The 23,346-nt window shown below is 42.8% G+C and overlaps 3 protein-coding genes across 4 annotated transcripts in view; all 3 read left to right on the top strand.

Moving 5' to 3' along the window:
• LOC108885523 (short transient receptor potential channel 7-like) overlaps window positions 1-4,965 on the top strand; it is a 44,548-nt gene extending 39,583 nt beyond the window's left edge. The window contains 4 exon segments of the mRNA XM_018679890.2: window positions 306-527; window positions 3,013-3,093; window positions 4,126-4,201; window positions 4,501-4,965. Of these exon segments, the coding sequence (XP_018535406.1) occupies window positions 306-527; window positions 3,013-3,093; window positions 4,126-4,201; window positions 4,501-4,640 (519 nt within the window). The 3' untranslated portion in view covers window positions 4,641-4,965.
• Window positions 4,966-18,069: 13,104 nt separating this feature from the next.
• LOC127142738 (small integral membrane protein 32) lies at window positions 18,070-20,275 on the top strand. The gene is made up of 2 exons (XM_051072587.1): window positions 18,070-18,852; window positions 19,097-20,275. The coding sequence occupies exon 2, from the start codon at window positions 19,131-19,133 to the stop codon at window positions 19,470-19,472; it is 342 nt and encodes a 113-aa protein (XP_050928544.1). The 5' UTR covers window positions 18,070-18,852; window positions 19,097-19,130; the 3' UTR covers window positions 19,473-20,275.
• A 2,123-nt stretch (window positions 20,276-22,398) lies between these two features.
• Window positions 22,399-23,346, top strand: part of LOC108885522 (protein diaphanous homolog 1) — a 40,577-nt gene continuing 39,629 nt past the window's right edge. For both annotated transcript variants that reach the window (XM_018679889.2, XM_018679887.2), the window contains exon 1: window positions 22,399-23,232. In XM_018679889.2, coding sequence (XP_018535405.2) covers window positions 23,131-23,232 — 102 coding nt within the window. In that variant the 5' untranslated portion in view covers window positions 22,399-23,130. The remainder of the gene's footprint in view (window positions 23,233-23,346) is intronic.

The following is a 23,346-nucleotide window of genomic DNA, read 5'->3' as shown; positions in this document are numbered from 1 at the left end:
TGCTCCTTTCAGCTCCAGATCCTTTTATGCAAAAGGTTGATTCTTTTCACTCAACACAGTTTCTCTTGTAACAATCAGATATAATTGTGGGTATAGTGATTCAGAACAGCAACTGTTTGACTAAGTCTGCAGTAAATTTAATATGATAACATGTAGTTTAAAAAAAAAAGAATCAATTTATTCCAAAGTAGCTTTTAAAGGTTAGATTGTAAATGTCTTAACTGTATTGTCATGGTTTTTTCAGACTCCTCTCATCACTGCTTATTTCAAGCACCCCCTCTGTCTCCCCCTGTGTGTTTCTGTAGGAAGATGCTGATGTGGAGTGGAAGTTTGCCCGAGCCAAGCTGTGGCTCTCCTACTTCGACGAGGGCCGGACTCTGCCCGCCCCCTTCAACCTGGTTCCCAGCCCGAAGTCCTTCTACTACCTGGTCCTCCGCATCAAGTCCTGCCTGATACGCCTCTGCAAGGCCAACGGCCATCGCCATAACAGCGAGCTGGAGATGGGCATGCTCAATTCACAGGCGAAGGTAAGTGTCAGGAACTTTTTCATCCCTAATCTGATGACACATTACAGACATAAAACTGAATGAGACATTCAGAGTGTGAAAGATGATAACTGATGACATTTTTTATATCAGTGTTTTGTTTGAACCGTTCTGTCATTTTCTAGGAATTGCAGTGGGAGCCAGTAATTAATAAGCTAATTTCTGACAACATACAGTTTGTTTTTCTTGCCCCCCATTCAGAACATCATTCTCAGACAAGAAGAAAGCAGTATTATTAAGTGAGTTTTAGCAAACGCAATAAATAGGTTCAGTTTATCTCATGTTTATTCTCTTTTTGTTTTGTGCATTTTTTCTTGTTTTTTCTGCAGTTTTTGACGTACTGATTACTTGTTTACTGCTGCCACTGTTACTCTTTCTATCCAGCTATTCCTGCTTTGCAGACTATTATGTTTGTTTACTGTGTGGTTTTAGTTAACAAAATGTGCATCTTCAGCATATGTAATACAGAATGTATAGTATGCTCGGGTTGGCCTTGTGGTTAAGATCCAGGAAATATGTGATATTCCCACTGAATGCCTGGGATGCAACTTAAGCTTCATTCATTTTCACACATTGTCCCTCTCAATGACTGTCCATCTAAATAAAATCACTGGAATGAAAAGAATGTCTTGAGTGAAGAAAATAGCATAGACCATTTAACACAGAATCAATCTTGGTGTCGGCCTTGTCCGCAGGCATTTCCTCTGTCTGATTCCTCGACTCAAATGGCTCACCTCAGCGCTTCAGCTAAGCTATTAGTCAGGCCATTGGATCCGCCTGCGTCTGCTCAAATGCTTGGGCAGGTTTCGGATGGGGACAAGATGGGTTACACCCTGCTGCTTCTGTGAGCCCCGGAAGTTCTCTGCAGTTCTGACAGTTTAAATGCAGAGCCAAGCAGGTGCAACGAGCGATCGATACATAAGCTCACAGTCGACCACAGAGCAGCGCTGAGAATGTCAAGCGAGATTTAGAAAAGACAGCATGCTCTTTCTGCGTCAGTGATTTTTTTTTTCTCCGTCTTTTGGTCCATGTTTCTCATGTGGGATATCCACCATTTGAGAAAGTGATGAGCTAAATTAAAGCTAATTACGTTTCAAAGCAGCATATGTTCAGAAAGATAACCAAGTCAGTGGCTGGTGAAATACCAATTGTATATTTGAGCGAAACTGACTTAACCTTTGGTAATTCATTTTTTTAAATGAACATTCATGTGTGGATTTGATTTAAAAAGTCGACAGTTCACATGTTTGTTTATTAAGTAATTGTACTTCATGCTCAGGCCCTTATATGCCTTTCATTTATTCATAGTAGTTAGGACAATTAATTTCTTGCCAGAAGACAAGTACAATGAATATCAGTTAAATGAGGGCAGAAGAGTCCAACAAAGCAGCTTATTGATAGAGACTAGATCGCAGAGTACACAACAAAGAGATTTAAGCTTTGTCAGCTGGGCTTTGGAAAACCTCTACATGAAAGCTGTGCTGCTCACACTCACATGAAGCTGGAACAGTAGTTGTCATCTGGCTGTGGAGTTCAATAAAGCAGTGTGTAGACATTACATAACATTAATTTGCCTCTCTATAGGAAATCATTTCTTTTTGTAGTAGAACTTCTCTATTCTACAAAGTCATAAAAAATCACTGTAGAGTTTGTTCTTTCAACACAAGATCAGTTCCCCTGCAAAATGAAAAACTAAATCAGGGAGACAAATGAATGTAACCCTGAATGGTGACTGAAACCCTCAGTGTATAAATAACACCTATAGCATATAATCAGTTCTCCATTAGTTTATACTGTGGGATGGTAAAGATGCTGTATAATAAACTTCAGAAATGTTTCTCTGTTATGATGTAAAGCATTCGTACATGTACATACCATATGTCATACTTTCATAATTTGGAAAAATTCAGCTGCACTTGGAGCGAAATTGAGCATTTTTTAACTTTGAAAACTAGTGTGACTTGGCTTTGTCAGGGCTCACAGCTGAAAACATGGGTTTAGACTTGAATGTTCTGTCAGTTATTCCTCAGAAAAAGCAAACATCTCTGTGTTGTTTATTATTCATAACTAAACTTTTATATCATTCATCTCCTATGTTGATATCTTTTCAAGCCTCTGCAGCTTTATTGCATATAGAGTAGCTGTTAGTTGCATGTGTCCACAAACTGGTTTTGACACTACAGTGCCAGAGTGAAACACAAGCTGCAAAGCAAGGTCATGGACGTGGAAGGCATCTAGAAGTCAGTTAATAGAGACTCAGTCCGGTCAAGTGATGATGTCAGTTCTTTTTGCCTTCACTTTGAACAGATCTGTGTGTATTGGATACAAATACTGAGCCCTGCCTTTCATTGTTGTTTTGTTTTGGCGGTGTGTTGCCTCCACTAACACCCCTCTCAAATGCCTCCACTGTTTAAGATCGCTCAACCCTGAAATGTGGGCCGCTGTCTGTGTCTTGCTGTTTCAACAGGACGAGCGCTTCAGGTCTTATCCACGACCGGGAGAGGAGTTCATCCCCAGAAAATCCAGAAAACACCCGACCAGATATCAGGTAAGACAGAGAGCGAAGGATGGGTGGAGTGAAGATGAGACCTAGCAGAACTGGAGGATCGCAGGGAAAGAACGAGTTGAAGTAGATTTAAAAAAAAAAAAAAAAAAAAAAGGAAGACAGAAATGAGAAATGAGAGAAGCATACAGTTTGAGGAATATAAAACAAAGGCAAAGAAGAATCGGGGGGTGGGGGGGTGGAGGGTGATAAAGGTTAACAGGAAGAGATGGAGGGGGGAAACGAGAGGAGTGAAAGAGATAAAGAGAGACTGATATGAAAGAGGTAAGGAAGAATGGGGGGAGGGGGATCAGGGTGATAAGACTTTTTACAAGAGTTTGGATGAAAGGGCATCGAGCGAAAGGAAGGCAGGAGTGAGCGCCTAACTGCGAGTGAAAGAGGGAGAGGAGGTAAAATGAGCAACAGTGTACGACTGAAAATGCCTCTAATGAGCTGTTTGAGGGAGATCGAAGGCAGGTGCTCAGTAAATGAGCTGCGAGTATTGCACCGTGGAGAAAGGTGCTCTCCTCCTTCACCTTTGCCCTAAGGGAAATCTAACTTCCTTCACTGGTCTGCTGCACTTTTTCTCAACCCTCCTAGTTTCTATGGGTGTGTCTCTTTTTTTCCCCCTTTTTATGTTGCTCACATAAGACACAAGAGCACACATACACCAAGCATTGAGATGTCACTTGATTAGACATTCGTATGTGTGCTGTATGTACGGTGACAAGTATCGACCCATCTCCAGAGTGCCCACATGCAGGGATCGACTGCTCGAGCCTTGCAAGTGGCTGCAGGACATCCCTGTCGGCTACAGATCAATACTCAAATTTCAAACACCATCTCAGAGACACGGCGCCATTTTCTACCACCATCTGGTGCCAGATTTTGCGCGTATGCACATATGCACCCAAAAATGCACATGGTTCAAACAAATGTAATCAGAGGAGTTTGTTTACTGGATAAATGAACCTTCTAGTCTTGTCGCATCACCCTGTCACCTTCCCTCTGTTTAATCTTCTCCTCTCCTCCTTGTAGAAGATTATGAAGCGCCTGATTAAGCGTTACGTACTAAAGGCTCAAGTGGACAGAGAGAGCGATGAAGTCAATGAAGGTAAAATAAAAAATCCCTCTTCATTAAAGCATGTGTGCACATGAGTGTATGTGAGGAACGGGAGGTACATGTGATAGTGTGTGTGTGTGTAAGATAACGTCCATGAAATGAGGTCATACAGCAGTGTGTGCTGTATATCAGTGGGTTGTGTGCACTGTACAGCTATATATACTCACACCTGTCACCTATAGCACAGCTTCATGACCTTGTAGATAAGAACTAGCTTGCATACATGTCTGTATTTGCTCACGCTCACACGTTCTGACTTTTGTGGCCGTGTTTGTGTGACCGTGTCGTAGGTGAGCTGAAGGAGATCAAGCAAGACATTTCCAGCCTCCGCTACGAGCTCCTGGAGGAGAAGTCCCAGGCTGCCGGAGAGCTGGCCCTGCTCATCCAACAACTCGGCGACAAGTTTGGCAAGAACACCATGAGACACTGACTGCACTCGCAAGAAGGAGAGAGAGGGAGAGAAGGAGGGACGAAGATGTGAAAGAGGGTGAAATCAGGAGGAGGGCAGAGAGCAGGGTCAGGGTAGGTACTTTTGAGACCTCAATGGAGGAAGAGAGAGAGGAGAAAGAGAGGGGAAGTGGGATGTTTATAAGATAGAGAAGAAAGTGGAATGGAAATTGCTAACATAAGGTAAAAAGCAAATGTTTTGAATATGCAACGATCAATTAGGGAGGAATTTAAAAAGGGGATGGCTGCGACTGCAAGTGAGCATGAAGTCAAAGGGTCAGAGGTGAAGTAAAACACGTGTTTTTGGGGTGGGGGTGGGGGTGGGGGGGTTGACAGTTGAATTCTAATTAAAGGCAACGTCTTCAGGGGATGAGAAAGGACAGGCAGGGTGGGAGATAGAGGGAGATGGAGGAGGAGGAGGAGGAGGAGGAGAAGAAGGAAGAGAATACAAGCGCCATGAGATACGAAGAGGCACCACAGGGCAGAGGACTGAGGCAGCTCAGCAACCAGGGCCCTCACATCCACTGCCAACTCAGAGAGAGGGAAACCCACAGAGGGGATGACACAGAGGGAGGGCTGGAGGGACTAGGAAGAAAGATATCTGAAAAAAAAAAACTGCCACTGTTATTCACACCAGAAAGGCTGGCTTTTGCTTCTGTGTCTTCACTTTGTCAGGACAAGCAGTGATGCCTGTCAAGATACTGAAAACCCCTTTACACAGCAGGCTATCTAATTAATGCATCTCCATCCATAATGCACAACCTGTGATCAGGAGTCAGAGAATTCAGGAAACACTGTAGGAGTTATGCACTCAGTTGAAAGTCATCGAAGAAATCTCACTATCCTCTCATCTTAATATCAATCAGTGACATTTGTATCTCCACATAACCCACAGTGTGTTGTAGAGATATCCGGTATTGCAGCTCCATGTGAACTGTCTCCAAGAATTGTGTTTGTAAGAACTGACTTTGCATAGTGGCGATAACATTACTCTAGACAACGTGTTTTTTTAAAATTATTTTCAAACATTCATGATACCTCTGTTAATTTGTTTAAAGTTTAGGTCTCATGCATATTTTAGCAGCTGTAAAAGTGTTAAAATATGAGCTAGGTTAGTGATGTGGATATTCTCCTCTTCATGGTGCCTTTGCAGCACAAAGTGTCTCTCTGTGACTCGTTCTCTAAAATAGCAACTGAAAGCGACACGTCCTCGAGGAGCTGTGTTTACAGCTGTAGAATGCAGTAGGTCAGTGCTTGTGAGAAACACGCGAAGGCAGCACAGCTCCTCTGTCTGACTGCTTTAGGGCAACAAGACATTTGCGAAATGAGAAAATGGTAGAGATGCAGAGATATGTGATATTAGTCTTTTAGAGCAGCAGTGCAATTATTTGGCTGTAAAACACCAGGATTCTGCTGCAGAAGCTGTGTGGAGTAATTTTATGGTCTTGTGTTTGCTTTGGAGAGTCATTTGACATCCTGCTGCACCGGCTCATGTGTTTTATTAGACACCAGTGATTCGACTGACATGTGGATGAATAGGTAATACATGAACTGCTTTAACTAAGAAATTGAAAATTGTGATTCCGATTATAATGTGCAATTTGATAAACTGATAATTTTGCCCTCTGTAAATTATATTTTTATTGTGCAAAGTGTATCTACTAGGGATGGGCATTTTAATTACTTTTTGAAGTCGATTAATCAAGCCATTAGTCACACATGCCCTAATATAGTGTCATGTTGAGGTATGTTTTTTGCACTGTAGTGTACAGATGCACTCACTTTACCTCCCAAGCTCCACTCATCAACAACACACCTCAGACTAGTTCTCAGCAGTGTGTCTCATCTGTGCTACGAATCTAAAGCACAGAACCTGAAATCTTCCAGTCACTGTCCATGTAACTGTGATAGTGACCAAAAAAATCAGACAAATCTGAGAGCTGCCCATGCATCACTTTCTATTCCATCAGATTCTTTCAGAGCTGTAGCTGCATATCGTCTGAAATTATTTAAGTCACCAAAGGTATTTGTTATTTGTTCCTGTTGTTTGCTGCCACATGAACATTTAGGTACAATAAACCAGTAAGTGCCGGCTGTTGGCTGGATGACCGCACATTAAAACATTTCCACCCGACTACTTTCTGAATGTTTCAAGTCACATCACTGTCACTTTATATAATGTTATAATTCTAATCTTAAACCACATGAGGATTTTTGTCATCAGACGTCTGGATCTTCAGTAATCAGAGAAACAAGCTGAGCAAACAGCAACAATGTCCTGTGCCCACGTCACGGAAAAACATAGATTTTTTTAAATATGACACTGCTTTGTTCAATGAGGCCTCAGTGGATAATTTGGCTCCCAGTAAAAACCTCCTGAACAACAAACACTGAAGGAATCCTAACCTAAAAACAAGCTGAGCATCTAGAAATAATGTGAGCTAATGTTAGCGGCAGCTCGGTTATCAGCCCGCAGACCCTTATTAAACTGATTTTGAATGTGAAACTACTAAAACAGTAACTCCTGCAAATATGCTTTTGCTTGCACCATACAGAACACAATGCAGCAGAGAAGAAGCACTCGGCAGAAACCATAAACATTGGCTCTGCATCTTTTCTCGCACCTCCATCCAATTAAAATTAGTTGATTCTTAAAAATACATGTCGACTATGTTTACCGTGTCGATTAATTGACTCCTCAATTATTCGTGCACATCCCTAGTATCTACAACAGACAGGATGCTGATATAGATACAAATTTGTTGCTAAAGATTATGTTGAAGTGTGGAATCTGCCACAGTATCTATCCTGCATGCAACCCTATGTTGGGATTTTGACAAGAAAGAGTAGCCATTAAACATTTTCAGAAGAATTCCCAGTCCTAAGCACAGTCAGGATTTAACAACTTGAATGGAAGTCTCTCAGATTGTCTTCATGTTTCTTGTTAGAATGCTTCAGTAATCCCTAAAGTTACAGTTTGTTACTTGAAATTAACTTATTCCCCATTGCTTCCCATACAACAATAGTTTACATATACTCCCATGTTGTCATTTAAACACTTTGTAAGTGAAACAGTTTTGGTGTTTTATTCCATTTTTACTGGATGAAATGTTTGGATTCATTCAGTGGATTATACAGGTTCCTCTGAGGGTTCTACTGTGGATTCAGATAATTAGAACACATCATACAATCCCTCTCATCCCCTTCAAAACCAATACGAAAACATCAAAGATAAAAAAAAAAAATGATCAAGCCAAAACCTCACAATGTTATTATTCTATTATTGTGTGGATGCTATCAAATGTCATTAGCTGCACAGGGAAAGATCAGCAGGAGCCTACTGCACCTAATAACACATTTAGAGAGCTGCTGTTATACATCATTTGTTTTGGTGGGATAAACAAATCAGATCTTGTTCATTTTAACATCATTATCCATTACAGCAAAACTTCAACTTGCACGACTGTGAGATGAGTTACTGCCATAACAAATGTATCACAAATGTATTTGAACCATTACAGGTTGTTTTTAAAGCTTCCTAGGTTAAAAGCCTAAACTCACTGGTAGGTGTAGTAGACTCAAGCACACTTCTTTGCACCATTAAAGTCGAGTGATAGTTTTTAATCAGAAGGCTTTTAGAGATATTAGGTTTTTAACATATAACGACCAAGTTCTGTTTCAGATACACAAATGTTGTTTAGAGTAAAGTTTTCATTCAAATAAGTAGTTGGATTTAAATTTGTGTCTTTATTTATCTGTACTGTGTGTGTGTGTGTGTGTCAGAGAGTGAAAGAGCAGCTAACTATTTTCTGTGTGCAGAACCAGGCTACCAATGGGAAAACTCTCAGAGAAGGTTTTTAATGATTTCCATTGCCAGAAAGACAAATTACCTGATATACTGTATTTTTAACTTGTACGCAAGAAATGTTGATTAAAGCAAAATCTTGTACTGTATATTGTCATATTTTTGATCCTTAAATTAAAGAGAATAAGCTCTTAACTGGTTATTTAATCACTGGAGTGTTTTGTATGTTTGTGGAGCCTGATGAATTTTTATGAGACTAAAAAAATGAGAGGATAATGTTCGTCCCCCTTGGTAGCCCTCAGTCAATGACTGGCTGCTGGAGTGAAACCAAACGTGGCTGCAGTGTTGCTTTGCACTTCGACGAGGTTATGCACAGCCACACACACACACACACAAATGTACACACCCAGAACAAATGCTCTTGAAATAAACATTTGAGCAGCCGGGGAGTACCCAACTGGCAAAATGTACATGCACACACAGAGTAATAACACACATAATACACTTTTGATTTGTTATATTTATATTCTGTTCCAGGTTTTACAGTTTTTATAATTGGTTTTATAATTGGCTTTGCACAACTGTTAAATAAACTCACAACCATAATGCGCTAAAGCTAACAAAACACAAAAAGTTCTTCTTTTTTTCTCAAAAATGACACTGTCACTCGTGGTGCATTGTCCAAAAAACACTAACAACAGGTAGCATTACAAGATCTATCTACTTTATAGACTTTTTATCTATAGCCTAAATTGATATATAATGTCTGAACAGGATTTATAAGTCAAGAACAGCAGCTGTTCCTGGTGCTGTTTAAAGCTAACAGGTGCTTAAAGTAAACATTACATTTCAAGCTAGAGGCACTGCAGCCCTAACCAACCCTAAGTTTCCCCCTCTTCTCATGTGATAAACAGACAAGTGTACTGTAAAGCTAACTCATATGTATGTTTTAGAGTGGCTTTGTGGAGGTCCTAAAAGCCAGAGAACCCTTCAGTGACTGGGAAATTGACTTTTCTTTAAGTGTGTGTATGTGTTCAGCTGAGTCGTGCACCTGTGTGTGTCGACCTCGCAAACACACTTAGCGTATCAGAGACATCCTGAAAGCTGCCCTCTGCAGCAGCACAGTTAACAGTCCATTCCAACATGTGTCCAGATGTTTATCAGAGCTAACTTACTCCATACCATTCATTCACCACTCTCACTGAGCACTCTCTGCATTGTTTCAGGCCGTCACTGACAGACTTCCTTTTATTGTCTAGTCTGCCATTACACAAAGGCCAACGAACCCTGTAAAGTTGTCACTAAAAATTCCCTTACATGGTCTTTTAGACCAGACGTGATGAAGGTCAACAGATTTGGGATCTTTGTTTTCATTGCAATTTACCATCTACTCTCAATAGTGCAAGTTGTAAAATGTTATGTAAGTTTCCAGATTGAATGTTGCCAGGCACAGCTTTAAACATGCAGGGAGTAAAAAAAAAACACTGCAACAAGCACAATTACAGACTTGGGTACAATCAGAGGAGCATCCTTTACTCGTCACGTTGTTGAGTCTGGTTTATAACCTTTGTCACATTCTATGTCTCTGTTTCCTCCACTCTTCTTCTCTCCCTCCCATCACTCACTGCTGCACTATATATATATATATGCAGACCAATAAAGCAGAAATGCCAAAACACTGTCTCAAAATAATAATAATAATAATAATTAATCTAATAATTAATCCCAAGAAATGCTATACAGCACACACACACACACACAACACAACACATATTTTTGTTTATATATATATATATATATATATATATATATATATATATATATATATAAAAGCAGCAGCTGAGACCCTTACTAGCCAATCACCACAGCAACAAAGTCAGTCCAAGGGATATGTGCTTTTGGAAGTTCACAGGAAATTCTATTATCTGATTTCCTTCAGTGCTCTCCCCCAGACTTTTGATGAGTTTTGGCCTTTAGGGTGTTACTCAATAACACACTGTCAATGTGGGTGTGTATTTGTGCATCTGTGTTGTGTTGTTCAGGTGTTTGCTCTTTGTCTGTTTTTATATCACGGGATCAAATTTTATGGAAGTGTACCTGTTCATGCTCGGTTGTGTGTGAAGTGTGAGTAGACACTGGCCTGTGTGCTTGCATAGAGGAGACCCTTGAGGAGGTGTGTGTGTGTGTGTGTGTGTGTGTGTCTTAGAACAACACAGTATAACTGACATCTCCTCTCTGGTGTAATTTGTCCCAGAGGCCCAAGGCAAGGAAGTGTTTCCAGCCCTCCCTCCCACTCCCCTTCTTCTCTCCTCCTCTTCATCCTCCCTCTCCTTCTTCATCCCTCTCCCCCTCCTCCATCCGTCTCTTTTGGTTTCTGTCTCTCCTGGCAGAGCAGTGAGCGATGTGACCTCCTGCCTCTGAAAGACAGGGATTCCAGGGATTTGGACGAGAGATTAGCCTCCCGCCTACTGCCTGGAAGCCCCTTAAGGAGACAAACTTAGCAGCATGCACACACATGCATATAAAAAGAAAATATGCTTACTTCCCCATATAAACATATACATGCATAGCAGTTTACCCTTCCCTGTATATTATTAGATGCTCCAACACACACAAATGTGGGTGGGCTCAAACACCCTCTGCCAAAAATCGACACACACTCAGGTGTGAATACTCACATATGCATGCTCGATCACACACCAGACCGTCTGTCATAAACACTCACATTTGAAGAGTGAACACTAACTTGTACACAAAAAAACAAAAGCTTGCGCGCACATATCAATGGATGCATTAACACAGAAGAAGGCTTAAGCTCAAAAGTCTCTCTGTGGCTCTTAGTGTGGCACATGTGTCAGTCATCATTTTTGCACACACACACACACACAGATGCAGACCCTATCTGAGGCATCAATCACCCCCCTTAAGCCATCTCAGTCTCTCATCGCAGTATCTCATTAGAAGAAAGCCCTCCGGAGAGGACCACATCATGACAACCTCTAAAACAAAACAAAGGACAATTGTAGTGCATAAAGCTGTCACAATCCTACAATCCTACAATCACAGCCATTTATCATTTAACTTTTATTGTAGTCATAATATTGTCCAGCCCAGTCTGACTTGTTTTTTTTTTTTTTACCTCACTCACATGACAGTCATAAATCCACAGACTTCTGAGACTATTTTATGAGTCCCCATCATTGCTGAAACGCCAATATCTCATTTCTGGAGCAGTCAGAGGGCTGATGGAGTAGTTGAGGAAGGGGCAATCAGGGGGCTATCAGAGGGAAATACTTGTTGAGTGTTTACCAATTCTTCAACGCACACAAACGCCCTGATTCAAGATGGATGGAGGGATTGATATGACAACTCCCTGGCAAACCCTCCAGGTGGCTCAACCAGCCCTCTGAGCTGCCGTGCTAAGGAATGAGAGCGTATGCAGCAGCCACAAGTGCACTCGTTGCAAGAGGAGCGCATACATTGAAACTGCATGTGCGCACAAAACAAATGTGTCAGGTGTGCATCTGTCCCACGGGATCATTTTTCCCCCTAGAAATCCTCATCATTGTCGTCGTAACTGTCACAGCATCGCCGCTTTCTGCACTGTCGCAGATGTTGTAGAGTATTTTCCACTCTCCCTGTTTGAGGTTCAGAACACAAGCACAAAATTTTATGCATTTGTGAACTGCCGTGGTTTACTGAACAAATTATGGAGCCTGATTATTAGGAAGCTTGATGCTTCTTGGTGTTCAGGGTATCTTAATCAAGCATGCAGTCTTTGACCTGCTGTTTAACCTAATCTAAGGACCAATTAAACCCATCCGAATTCTTTCGTGAATACGCCTGCCTGATTTGGGCCAACTCAGCCCAACTCCTGCCCTCATGAACTGCCAGTTGGATGCTTTTCCTTACTGGGATTTAAGTTTTAAGGTCTATTCTGCTTCTGAATTCTCCTACTGTGTGAAAAATTACTTCTTTAGCAGCACTCTTTCCCATTTTTTGAAATGTGCCAGTTCTAAGTGAAAGTTGATGTATCTGGCACATAATAGATAATCAGAAAACCAACATTTTAAAGTTTTGTCATGACAATTGAAAGTCACAAGTTAACAAAAGCCAAAGTTTCTGTCTCATTAACTCTATTGCTCCTGATGTCATAAATAGAACATTTCAAAACGTTACATCACACCATATACCTGAATATTTCTCCTCTGACTTTCAAAGAAAATTTAACGATTCCCTCAAATCACAATATTTGAAGCTGAAGAGGATGCACATTCGGCTAACAGAAGTCATCAGTGGGCAGTAAAAATCCTGCTCCAAAAAAAGCCTGTCCTATTTGTACAAATGCAGAGAATCACAGCAGGCATATTCTTATTCTAACATGACTCAGTATATCATCATCATCATCAATTTAGCAGCATTTGGCTCATTTGCTACAGTGCTATCACCGTTGTCATCCTCAGTGTGTTTGACTCTTTATCTCAGTATCACTGTCTGCTACAGCATTTCCTGGATAACAAATATTCTCCCATTCACTGTCTGTAAGAACTGTGTGTGTGTGTGTGTGTGTGTGTGTGTGAGAGTCTGAAAGGAGAATGAGTGAGACATAGAGAGGAAGTTATGTTTATAACAATCCCAGCACCGCTGCTCGTAATATACAGCAACATTTCCCCTCAGTGTATTTATGTACCTACAACATAGTTTCCCTTTTATGGGCTAGCCATAGCTGTTGCACCACCATCCATCTTCTGACTCACTTTGCTTTTCTTTCCCTTTGTTCTGCTCTGTCTTTGGTTCTGTTTTTTTTTTCTTACCTTCACCTCCTCTCACTCGCTCACCCTCCTGTTTTCTTTTTGTTTCTGCGCCTTTTGTAAATCTGCTGTTTGTTTTGGTCTGTCTCAGCATCTCTTTTATTCTCTGTCTCTTTCCGTTTGTCTCTGTCTGTTCTGTTCCATCTCTTTTTTTCTGTTGTTTTATGTGTGTGTTTGGCTCTTTCTGTCTCTGTCACTAGTTCTGTCTGAATCACAAGTGGCCGCGACCCTAGTGACACAAGAAATAGGACGTGTGTTGAGTAATTAGCTCTTTCTGTCTGTTCTTCTCTTTGTCTCCCTGGTCCTGTCCTCTTCTAGACTCAGCCTGCAGACAGCAGAACTTCAGACATACACATACTCACACACACATACACACACACACACACACTCAGAGCAGGATCAGAGATTATGTCTTATAGGGAACACTGGTTCTTTTATTTCCCTCTTGATCTGTTTGGTTTCCCTCCCCACTCTCCCTCCCTCTTTCTTCCCTCTCCACCCATTTCTTTGTGTTTTGAGTGTCATGGGGCTTCTGGGGTGAGAGTCTCTGCTCTGTCGCATGGCTGCTGGACCGGGGACCCCTCCCCTCACTCAGGCAAGCACCCGCTTACCTGGAGGGGTTCTCCCCACCTCTCCCCTCTTGAAACCTCCTTCACTGATCCTGAACGCAACCTCCTCAAAATTATTCATGTTTGAAATGCAGATGAAAACGAAACAAAAACAGAGGAGCAAGCAGCGCCTCGGCATCTCTGCTCCTCTCTTGTTTTTTGTTTACTGTTCTCAAGATCACACTCTGAAATACCCTGGTGGCCTGCACTGGCTGAGACTGCTTTGTTTGATATAGAGCTGAGAGGCCACTTGACCTGCACTGAGATCTGGGCCTACGCTGTATACACAGTCAAATATACTGTGTATTTAAGCCTATACTACACTATACATCTGCAGGTTCAAATACATTTTGGCCTCACAAAATCTAATTTTAATAAATGCATCCTTGTATGATTTAAAATATAGTGGCAGTCCTGTGTTATGTGTGTGTTTTTGAGCTTACGCCGCAAGAAAGCAAAATGCCTCTCCTCTTATTCCTCCCTGAGATGAGAAACAAGCATTTGGTGTTGTGGCGAGATAATCAAGTGACTAATTGTAGAGCGTCTGATTTCTGCCAATGGGGGCGTTTGATGCGCTGGCGGGTAGAAATCCTATTTTGCCAGCTGATTTTCCCTCAGAGGTTAAAGAGGAGACGGTTAGAAGAAAATGAACACAATAACAGAAAATGAGAGAGGGCAGACATGTGCGTGTCACATGTTTTGTTTATTTAAGATTTTTGTTGGAAATCAGTCAGACAGAAAATGGAACTGTGTTGACATTCGAGATAAAGGAGTCCTGGCTGCCTGTGTCGCCATTAGTGATCATATTATCTGTGTTGTGTGACTGTGTGTGTTCCCTCTCTCTCTTTCTCCATCTGTTTGTGTAAGTGTGTAGCAGCCTGTGTGTTTATGTGGCTGCTTGTGGTTTATGCATGTCAGATGACTGCTGTGTGTTTGTGTGTGTGTGTGTGTGTGTGTGTGTGTTGGTGTGCGCACTTGCAGGAGTGTGCACATCAGTGTTCTCATAATCTGTCTCTCTTTGTCTTTTGTGTGTTTTAGTTTAGAGAGTCAGTCTGGACATATCACTGTTATCTGATGCTATGTGTGTCTGTGTGGCTTAGGTATTACTGATGTTGTGGGGACCTACATCTGTTAACACAATTACATTATGGGGACTTATCTTCCTTACAGGGACAAAAAGCAAGTTCCCATAAGGTAAACCTTTGAATTTTAAGGAGAAGACATGTTTTAAGGTTAGTGTGAGGTTTAGGATTAGGCAAGTAGTAGTTAAGGTTAAGGTCACAGCAAGTATCCAGGAAATGAATGCAAGTCAATGTAATGTCCTCTCAAGTCATGAAGACAAGAGAGAGAGAGAGAGAGAGAGTGTGTGTGTGTGTGTGTGTGTGTGTGTGTTTGTAGTAGGGGTTTTTGTACACAAAACCAGATAGTTTTATTGTTTAGAATTATTGATCATTACTGATTTTGGGAGCTTTGGTAGCATTGCTCTTTATGAGATGCCAGCGAAGCAGTGAAAAGCAGAAACTGATAGTCTCTATAGACAATATATTTGGGTGGCTGTTGGATTCCTGCCTGTGCGGCGAATGACTTTGCTGCACCAAGGAACTCATGCTGAGGAAAGCAACAAAACAATATTACTCTTTCATGAAGCAAAAATAAACAAAACTCAGTAGACTCGAGCAATTTCATCTCAACGGAATTAGCAATAACAGCTGAGGAAAGCACTGCTGTGAGCGCAGATTACCACCACTTTTTGTTAGTGCTCTTTACTGCACCCTTGCTTGACGTGGCATAATTTGAGGTGACTGAAATTTAATGATGTAAAACGGTGGCAAAGGGTTTGAAGCAAGATTTTCTAAATGTCAATCCTTTCTGTCCTGGAAATGATGAAAAATAAGAGTAATAAAATAACAACCCCCCCCCTGTGCAGACCCAATTCACCAGTTAGCTGACAGTGTAGAGGAGTGTGTATCACTGTGTGTTTTATCAGTACGTGTGTGTGTGTGTGTGTGTGTGTGTATAAATGAGTGAAAAGGAGAGTGGAGAGGCTGCTCTGTGTGTGTGTGTGTGTGTGTGTGTGTGTGTGTGTGTAGGCTACACATACATAATCCCTATTGACTCGTGTAGCCTGTCATTTGCTTTGGTTGTATCTCATCAGCAGGAACATTAAGCTTCTTTTAAGCACTTCTCTGTCTCTTTTTTCCATCTTGTAAAACATTATTAAAACTCAGGAAAAGAAATCCTCCTAACTTTTAGTTTTCTTGTTTATCTCCATTTTGAGCTCTCAGTGCTTCATGGATGAGTTGTCTTTCCTCCCCTATTTTTTATGGATTAAAAGGATTAACAAACAGAAAGAGTTGGAGGGAGGAGTGGAGGAGGGAAGAAAAAGCCACAAAGAGAAGTGGGAGAAACAGACCACACAACAGAGAAATGGGAATGAGGGAATCGGAGAGGCAAAGACAACTCAAAGAGTAGGATGTGAAAGGTGAAAGTGTAAATAGCCAGAGAGTGTGCGTTGTGTCTCTGTCAGTGTGTGACACAGAGGGAGACAAACATGTGGACAAACACATAGAAGCAGAGGGGTCATTGTTGTGTGTGATGCCTGACAGAGCTGAGGAGGCTGAGGGAGAGCTCTCAGAATGGCTGAGACCCTTAATGGAGGTGGTGGAGAATTACAATTCACCACTCCTCATCAAAATTCCACTGTCTTGGGTTACAGCTAACGAGCAACGCCTGATAACTCTCACAATTAGTCACAGACCAAGACATCAATCAACATATATGTCATGGTATATCACAGCCTCCCTCTCTCAGCCTTTCTCTTATTCCTTTCAACTGAGCCACGTTTCCCGAGTACAACGTGCGAGCTGGGTCTGTTACCAGCCTCACGGTGGAGTTGCTGCTAATATGACACTGATCGCCACTTGAAGGCACTCACGCAGATACGTGTGTGCGATTATTGTAACGATGGGCATGAGGATAGCAGTGGGCCCCTAGCGAAAGCAGGGAATGAGCGCCACATCCAAAAATGCAATAATAAACAGTAATCTCCTTAGCCGTCACAATTACTGCTGTCCCTCCTCGTATGTAAACAAGGCTTTAGGCTGTATTTAGATTTCCCATGTGACATCCACATTCCACCAGACTCTGGTCCACTGTAATCCTCTTTATTGTTGAATACAAAGTTGATGTGGGACACCAGCGCACCGCAAGGTATTTGTCTGTTATTTGTAGACTAATGTGCCTCAAAGTTTTTGTTGTCAGTTTGTGCTCATGTGCATGTGGCATCAAGGTGGTATTTCAGTTTGGGGATGGTTTACTGTATTTTTTGCTGTAGTGTGTGTGTGTGTGTGTGTGTGTGTGTGTGAAAGAGAGAGAGAGAGAGAGAGAGAGAGATTGTGTGTGTGTGTGTGTGTGTGTGTGTCCCTCTGTCCTTGCTCTCTCTGCCTGCCAGACATTCTGTTGTGACAGAACAGGTGCAGATGAATATGAAACAGATCGGCAGAGCTTTTAGGGGCCCAGCCCTTTGTATGCATGCTCATGTTCGAGGCATCATGTAAGAGCAAACTGGCTTCCAATCGCCATTTTTAGCACCTTCCCTTTTTTTAGTGCCTAGCACTGATGCCAAACCTGTTTCACAAGGAGCAAACACATTTATTTCTTTTTTCAAACACACACACACACACACACACACACACACACACCAGTCCCATGTGAAAGAGACACAAGGGCAGTTTTGTTGCTTTTTAATCAAAAGTGTTACCTAAAATAAATGGACTGATGAGTCAGGCCACTAAAGACCCAGACAATAGACTACCTGGTGGACCTCCTCTAAAATTTAATCACCTCTATGATTTCTTACACACACTCACCAATCTCACACCCTTTCCTGTTCTCTCGTTACCCTAGTGTGAGACATTCCCCACACTGGCCCAGAAATGGTTCTGACTCAACTGACTTTTCTAAGTCACTTTGACAATAATGTGATAGATAGATAGATAGATAGATAGATAGATAGATAGATAGATAGATAGATAGATAGATAGATCTTTCTTGTGACTTTCTCTTTACAGTAACACACATCCCTGTCCGGTGACGTGCCTCCAGCGCCCTCCTTCCCCTCTCCTGATCTGCAATTCTCTCTCTCTCCCTCTCCCCTCTCCCTGTCTCTCTCTCGCTCTGTCATACGCACGCAACCCAGGGCGAAGATGGAAGGCTGTTCACGACCCGGCTTTTTGTGTGTGCTGTGTTTTGTCCTCCATTAATCTCTCCTTTCGTCTGATTTTAGTCATTCTGGATCGATAATCCAGTGAGGGCAGACCGTAGGTGGCGTCTATCCAACACGTATCGACCCCCCCGTCCCCAGAACCCCTTATAGGATAAAAGAGCAAACAAAGGGTTCGGGGGGATCCGGCGTGCCCTTCCTCTGCGCCCTGTACGCGCGAGCGAAGGCGATCTTGCTGAAATTGCGCACCGCGACGCACAAGAGGACATGTGTGCGCATCAGCGATGCAGTTGAACTTCACCACCTCTGACAGACCTTAGAGTCATTTGGATGTCGCCGCAGTAAAAAAACAAAAACAAAAAACAAACAAAAAACAAAAAAAAACCGCGATTCATGCTTAACCTCACGCGTGGCAGGACGGGAATGATTTGGATTTAAACGCCAACAAGTGGAAACTGGTCATGTATTCGTTCACCGGGACCCTGACTGATCTGCGCTGACACACGGATTTGACCGATTCGGTTTAATGTGACGACGGGAGACGCTGTGTTGATATATCCCACATTTAGCGACATATGGTCTGCTGTGGGAGGCGCAGGTTCGAAGCTATCGACCCACCGACCCCCTTCCTCTTCGCAGCGCGTCTTCGGCGGGGCTGGAACGGACAGAGTCGGGGACGCTGAGGAATGCGGAGCCGGGATTTTGTCTTTTCCAGCTCACCTGCGGAACTCTTCGCAGCGCACACCAAAGTAAGTCATTAACTAAACCATGCACTGCGTTCCTGTGGGATTCATACTGTTTGTATTCAACACTGACTCCAGCCTTGGCTACTTTATGGTGTTTTCATCATGACTTGGTTTGTACATGCAGTGTAGACTATCTGTGTCACTGGATGGAGTTTATCAGTGACCTTGTCAGACAGTAAGGTATTTTGCTTGCAATGGCATCACTGGGGTTTTTCATAACCCTCTACGTGTCTTTTCAACCCCGCAGCCGACCGACGCAGCCGGGGAGCCCGCAGGGCGCCATGCTGAGGCAGATCCTCCTCAACTCCACCGACGCCCCGGACTTCGACCTGGTGCTCATGGCCCAGTCCTCCACGCACGCCCCCTCCTCCCTGAACGCCTCCCACGGCGGCTCGGTGAGCGTGGCCGCTCTCCTGAGACCCACCACGGGGCGAGGCGGAGGAGGGCTCCGGGAGGGCGAGCTCCACAAACCGGACCTGATCACCTACATAGTCATGTGCCTACTGCTCTTCCTGCTAGTGCTGCTCATTGTGTTCTTCATCAACTGCCAACTCCGGAACTCTTTCTTCGCTTCCATGCCATATGACAGGTCGCTGAGAGAGGCCCGGACCTCCTACAAGTAAGGCTACAGGTCCAACCTCTGGGACTCTGAGACTCCTTGGGTGGGGGGGGGGATGGGGGGGTGGGAGTTAAGGACTTAACTGGTCCCCCCTGAACTGCTTCTACGCGTACTGAACTCATGAAGTAGTTGCCTTTATCAGTTCTCTTGGACACATTGGATGTTCTAAATAATCTGGAATCCACAGCAAGACCTAACATGAACAGTCAGGGGCTCGGTTGTGCCAAATGTCGCCCAGTTCAAGGCCAACAGCCCCATCCCCAAGAGACAACCCTTCAGACCAAGAGGGGCTTTTCAGCAGATGAGGTGTTTATGGGCCTGCTGCAGGTGGAAAGATAACAATTTAACCCCCCGATTGAATTGGTGACACTCATATTTTCTGGCAGTTAATGAATGAATTGTGAAATGATGCATCATCCCCTGCAACCCCTACTTATGGTCTCCTCAAAAGCACTTTGGAAACAAGTTATTTCCCTTACAGTACACTCCCAACTTGTGTTTATTCATCTTGCTTACAAATCTGACCTGTCGCCTGCAGTTTGGGCACAAATTCATGATATTTCACACTGGCTCTGACAACATGACTGTTTTTTGTTGTTGTTGTTTCCAAGGAAATGTGACTTATATGAGCACAGAAAGAGTCTACAGTAGTTTGTATATACAGTATTTTGTATGACTGTAACTTAACTGTCTTGTCTTGTGAAATGATGCAATCGACACACAATTTCCACCCCTTCGTCCACTGTAAAATGGTGATTAAATGACAGACTGTAGGCCTATATCGTCACATAAAGGTATTTAAATGTACTTTGAAGTGGCAGTCTTCTCCTCTGTGAATGGCGCGGTGGTACCGCAGCTGCTGATGTGAGGGGGGGGGGGGCAACTGTTAATCATTAAATACGTCCGTAGAGGCGTTTATACGAGTGCCATAGGGCTGCCAGCCTTATCCTGCACTTTCACTTTTAATTAACCTCTCCATCACAATTTATAGCACCAATATCCTAGAGAATGAAGACTTGAGGCTGGAATGTATGACGACTCCTGCGCGATAAACCAAACTGTTTGTCGGTTTCAGTGCCATCGGTGATGCGCAAATCCTCTCCAATCTTGTTGTTGGAAAACATCTCTCACATACCAAGACAGATAGATGAGCCTATCTCTGTAATCCTGTGCTCCCGTGTGTGGTTATGCGCTGTGTGCGCGCGCACTAAACGCACGCGCGCACAGGTTTGTGTATGTCTGAGAGGTAAGACAAACAATGCATTTCGAGTACTGGACATTGTATCTTTAAATTATGAAGCCAGGGGTAGTGGACGTAAAGAATTCATGTGTACATTCACTGGCTCCTGAATGCCTCATATGAGATGTTTAAATTCCACTGAGGTGAGCGAAACACGGTGATTGTTATTTTCTGGATTCGATCAGCACTGATATAAGACATTGTCGTCGGGAGAAATAAGGACACATTGGTCTGGAGTATTGGACCTGTAATGACTGACCAACTAAATGCTGTTGTTTGGAAGACACTCTGCTAAGAATTGGGTCGATTACTCAGCACATTCACAAGAATGGGCTCTGTGCCTCCTTGATTCAGTCATTTGCTGCAATTGGCCGGTGTATTTAAATATTCTATTCTGCAAATTTAATAGAGCCAGTCACATCGAGGAATGCAAGAAAAATCATTTTAGAGAACAAAATAAAATAGACCACGTCACAATTGCTTCCTACTGGTGCATTAACTTTGGCTGACATGATGTATGAACTCTGGAGACACTGCTGCGCCTGCAGTTTATACTTGAACCGCTTGGTGGCGCACCAGCTCTGATTATTTGTTTACAGTATGAATACAGTACAAAGTGTCCAGACCACGTGTTAAAACATCACGTTTACCAAAATAGACAAAAGGAAATAGAGACAGAAAGGAAGCAACGTCACTGGGATTTTTTGCTCCGTAAGGAAGGGAAAGTTAATAATGATGTCCTACATTTTGTTAATGATCATTGTAACCCTTGCACTTGCTTGCTCTTACTTAGCTCCATCTGCCAAATCCAAATTCCTCTCCAGATATATGAGATAAGATGAATTACTTGTGTAATATCTAAGAATGTGCAACCTTGTCTGAGTAGAGGCTCTCTGCTCAACCTCACATCTAAACTTAAGAGTCAAGGACACAGACGTTTGTGTCACACACAGCAGCTTTTTGTGATATGGTCAGGAAAAGGCAGTAGCAGAGAGATTACATTACAGCAGTCTTCAATCACAGGCTACACATTCTCTCTTATAGAGCTTATATGATGCATGAACTGAATAAAAATAATAGCAGAAGTTAGGCTGTTGCTCAAGTCGCACACAGACAGCCTGTCTCCCTTAAACTGATTTAACACTGAACTGTGATACTATGCCATTTTATACTATGAGTGACACCACAGACAGAAGTTGTGTAACTTGATAACTCTGTATTATAATCATCCAAATGCCAGAGAGCCTACCAAGAGACTACAACTGTGAGGCTCCAGGCCACTTACTGATACTGTCAGTGTCAGCAGCTGGCCTGTGCTGCCTGCTGGTGGTTGTATATTCTACTGCACTGCCCTACTGACATTTTAATTGAAAGTCTGTGTCTGGTTTTTAGACTTTTCCCCCCTTTTCCTCCTCTTTAGATCTCTGTTAGATTGTGACACTATTATCCCCAAATACATTGTCAGCCAGTATCATTCCCTGTCTCGTTCTAAGCACAAGTCCTGAATAGTGCTGCCATGGAAACATTAACTTACAATGGCTGTCTTTCTTAAACTAAACTTATATGGTATTTGGATGATTTCTATAGCATCAGGTCTTTCATATAGTTCTGATGCTCCCTGGGCCTGAGGTTGGAGCAGTCAGTTAAATCCTCTCAGGTGTAGCTGCAGAGCTCAGGCTCCTCCCCAACCAGCTCTGAGAGGACTGTCAGAAGAACAGGAAGAGTGCTCTGCTGCTAGGGACGTAGTCGCTTCCCCCGCTGTCATTCAGGGGTTAAAAAGTTAACAAAAGTTGTAGCAGTCATGGAAACTAATTTGGGAAATACTGCCGACCCCAGTCATCCGTAACGCCGACACGCCGTGTGTGTTGTAGTCACCGAAACAACTCGTGAAAGTGGGAAGAGCGAATTCTCTTTTTTTTTTCGTTTACTGGGGACTTCACCTACTGTAGCAGACAAGCTAGCCTAGCTAAAGCTAACGTTAGCTCACTTAGTGCCGTATATTTTTAGGACTTAAACTTCGTATTGTTAAGGCTTCGGGTTGTGTTACATGTGGATACCGGTGGAGTAACGCACTCATTTGTGTTTTGTAGATGCAACAGGTCGTTTTCGTACTTTTCGTCCCGAGCTCCGGGGCTGTGCTTTGAATTTCCCTCCTTCAGTGATAACAGACAGGCGGATTAGCGAGGGGTTCATTCGGTGTGGTTGGCTTCTTACCAAATCATTAGCACCACTGTGCTAATTGCGGCTAGTTAGCCAGGGAAGTAGCCTAGGCCTAAGGGAATTTACTTTTGGCTTTTTCCCCCCTCAAGTTGAGAAAAAACACCGTCGGGGGGAACTTTTTCTTTGTGTTGAGAGCGGGGAGATTACCGCCACACAGGTTTATTTTGACATCCAATTCAAGGAAACGGATTAACTTATAAATATGGATCCACACACGGGCAACTCTGCCTCAGCTGCTGCTGGTCCCAAGAAGGACAAGAAATCAAAGAAGAGCTACGAGGATGGAGATGGGAAAAAGAAATTTGTGAGTATCCCACAGGTTCAACTTGCTGCACTTTTGTGATCTGTTTTCGGTACATGAGCGTAGAAGTTTTGCACCTAACAACGACAGATGATTACGTTTTATTCCTCTCATGTT

Source organism: Lates calcarifer, linkage group LG8, assembly GCF_001640805.2.
Source record: "Lates calcarifer isolate ASB-BC8 linkage group LG8, TLL_Latcal_v3, whole genome shotgun sequence".
Classification (NCBI taxonomy): domain Eukaryota; kingdom Metazoa; phylum Chordata; class Actinopteri; family Centropomidae; genus Lates; species Lates calcarifer.
Note: the sequence above shows the minus strand (reverse complement) of the source record. Positions and strands in the feature narration are given on the sequence as shown.